This window comes from Apteryx rowi, unplaced genomic scaffold (genome assembly GCF_003343035.1).
Source record: "Apteryx rowi isolate R43461 unplaced genomic scaffold, aptRow1 scaffold_100, whole genome shotgun sequence".
NCBI lineage: Eukaryota > Metazoa > Chordata > Aves > Apterygiformes > Apterygidae > Apteryx > Apteryx rowi.
In genome coordinates, this window is record NW_020447198.1 from 1,714,883 (window position 1) to 1,715,971 (window position 1,089).

The following is a 1,089-nucleotide window of genomic DNA, read 5'->3' on the forward strand; positions in this document are numbered from 1 at the left end:
AAAGAAGAGACGACCCCTGCAGCCACCACCACGACCAAGCCTCCCACCACTCCCAAAAAAGAAGAGACGACCCCTGCAGCCACCACCACGACCAAGCCTCCCACCACCCTGAAAAAAGAAGAGACAACCCCTGCAGCCACGACCACTCCGGTAGCCACCACCACGACCGAGCCTCCCACCACCCCGAGAAAAGAAGAGACAACCCCTGCAGCCACGACCACAACCGAGCCTCCCACCACCCCGAGAAAAGAAGAGACAACTCCTGCAGCCACGACCGAGCCTCCCACCACCCTGAAAAAAGAAGAAACAACCCCTGCAGCCACGACCACTCCGGTGGCCACGACCACGACTGAGCCTCCCACCACCCCGAAAAAAGAAGAGACAACCCCTGCAGCCACAACCACTCTGGTGGCCACCACCACGACTGAGTCGCCCACCACCCCGAAGAAAGAAGAGACAACCCCTGCAGCCACAACCACGACCGAGCCTCCCACCACYMCCAAAAAAGAAGAAACAACCCCTGCAGCCACGACCACAACCGAGCCTCCCACCACCCTGAAAAATGAAGAGACAACCCCTGCAGCCACAACCACGACCGAGTCGCCTACCACCCCGAAAAAAGAAGAGACAACTCCTGCAGCCACAACCACAACGGAGCTGCCCACCACCACCAAAAAAGAAGAGACAACCCCTGCAGCCATGACTGAGCCTCCCACCACCCCTAAAAAAGAAGAGACAACCCCTGCAGCCACTGAGGCAGCCACGACCAAGGCAGACTCTCCCACAACTCCCAAAAATGAACAGACTACCCCTGTAGCAACAGAGGCAACAACCACCAAGGCAGATCCTCCCACCACCACTGAAAATGAAGAGACTATTCCCATGGCCACTGAGGAAGCAACAACCAAGGCAGAACCTCCAACCACCCCAGAAAATGAAGGGACTACTGTGGCAACAGAGGAAGTAACGACAGAGGAAGACTCTCCCACAACCCCTAAAAAAGAAGAGACTACTCCTGCAGCCACTGAAGAGGCAACAACCACGGCAGATGCTCCCACCACCCCTAAAAAAGAAGAGACTACTCCTGCG

General features: G+C 56.8%; 1 protein-coding gene across 1 annotated transcript in view; it reads left to right on the plus strand.

The window, feature by feature from the left end:
- PRG4 (proteoglycan 4) overlaps positions 1–1,089 on the plus strand; it is an 18,884-nt gene that overhangs the window by 11,066 nt on the left and 6,729 nt on the right. The window contains exon 6 of the mRNA XM_026062735.1: positions 158–1,032. Coding sequence (XP_025918520.1) covers positions 158–1,032 — 875 coding nt within the window. The remainder of the gene's footprint in view (positions 1–157; positions 1,033–1,089) is intronic.